Source organism: Lottia gigantea, assembly GCF_000327385.1.
Source record: "Lottia gigantea unplaced genomic scaffold LOTGIsca_449, whole genome shotgun sequence".
NCBI classification, from domain to species: Eukaryota; Metazoa; Mollusca; class Gastropoda; family Lottiidae; genus Lottia; species Lottia gigantea.
The window spans coordinates 15,329-17,078 of record NW_008709575.1 but is presented as its reverse complement, the minus strand read 5'-3'; the positions used below and the strand labels follow the sequence as shown (position 1 = coordinate 17,078).

Sequence of the window (1,750 nt, the reverse complement as noted above, 5' to 3'; positions counted from 1 at the left end):
AGAATTTGTCGAAAGTGTGGAATTTTACACTGAGAAATACCATACTTAGGACAAAAATTGATCGTCAAATTTTTTCAGAAACAGGGCCTTGGCAGAAAGGAAATAACAGGGTCAGTGAGCCTACTGATGAAAAGAAAGATATATAACAAGGATAACAGCTTAGGATCACAAGATCCTGTCTAACAGCTGGTCCTTGGCCAAACTTCTTGGCAATGATTTTTCCCAGGTTATCCATACCCATTTACAGCTGAGTCGAATAAAATACTGAGGAAATATCACTTATTCTAGCACACAGAGAAAGTCAATTCAAAAGGCACGATTTAAAACAAGTCGCTGGAAGCAGAATTGAGAACTAATAATGCAGAAACGCCAAATCAATGCAGAAACACCAAATGCAGAAACACCACATCGATGCTGAAACACCAAATCAATGCAGAAACACCATCCTCTTCTGAGCTCTGTGGCTGAAATAAGAAAAAAAAACATTATGTCAATGATCCGAAGCTCAAATCTTTTAGCCAACACAATTACTTATTTTGATCGCAACGTGTTTTTTTAAACAAAATACTACCTCTTAGAATGAACAGTAGATAAATGAAAAAGTAATTTGAGTTATCTACAAGTAATTATTGAACAACACTTAACATTTTTAGGGCATCTTGTTTTATGGAATTAATAGTATACAGGGAATTTTGTACAGTGTCCACTTTTATGCACATTCGAGTCAGAAAACTTTGAAGCTTCAACACAGCCAAAATACATTCTCGAAGTACGTCAATGAAATTTACACACAAAAGTAATTTAGCTTTACGATGCTGTAAACGGCAATTCTGTATCTCTTTTGGTTTCTGAGCATTTCTGTAAATCTGAATGAAACCAAGTTTTTTTGGCAGCTTTTCGAAAGAACTCAAAATCCACCTTCATGCACATTCACTGATTTAATGTTCATTCTAAGGTAGCATTCTTTTAAAATCATTACCATGTCATAACTAATTTGCAAATGTAAGCAAGGCCTAAAAATGTTGAACTTTTTGCTTTATAAATTCATATATGCTAGTTTTTCATTTTGGAAAATACCAGTCTATCAAACACCCTACAAATATTGAAATTGCGATGCATTTTAATTCAGTTGTAGAGAAACTATATGTCAAGATTTAATTTGTGAAGTGCTAAAATTTGCAGAAATAATGCTCAATGAACTGGCAAATAATTACATGACTATGTTCACTAAATCCCTTTAACATACCCACGGCTTTTCATCTGCAAAAGAGGTTCTTTTGAGGTCCCTCTAAATTCTTCACTTATTCTTCTGTTCTTCATCTGTTCTGTAGGCGCCGCTTCATCTGTTCTTCATCTGTTCCACTTCATCTGTGCCTCTTCATCTGTGAATAGGAGGTCTGAAATGTCATACAGGCCATGACCCCAGAACACTCCTATTGTGGCAGTGCTATTGCGGGTAGGTAAATTACCAGACGATTTACCCTTTCTAACCTGAAAACATAAATACATGATCAATCAAACATATTGAAGGGATATTTAAAATATTTCATATTTTTTTTCTTTGTTTAATTTTGCCTATCATTAACAAATTCAAAGAAAAACATGAACAAAATAGAGACAAAATTTTGGCATCATCATTCTCGATTGGCTGTTTTCTCATTTAAACCCATTTATTTGTTTACAAAAATATCATGATTCACAAAACTGTATAAGATAAAACATTGCAAAAATATATTTCTAGCAGACGAAC

General features: G+C 33.8%; 1 protein-coding gene across 1 annotated transcript in view; it reads right to left on the bottom strand.

Moving 5' to 3' along the window:
• Window positions 1-1,350: 1,350 nt before the first annotated feature.
• The window catches only part of LOTGIDRAFT_175836 (hypothetical protein), a gene marked incomplete at both ends in the record, with an annotated part of 2,491 nt that continues 2,091 nt past the window's right edge, over window positions 1,351-1,750 (bottom strand). The window contains one exon of the mRNA XM_009060851.1: window positions 1,351-1,491. Within this exon, the coding sequence (XP_009059099.1) occupies window positions 1,351-1,491 (141 nt within the window). The remainder of the gene's footprint in view (window positions 1,492-1,750) is intronic.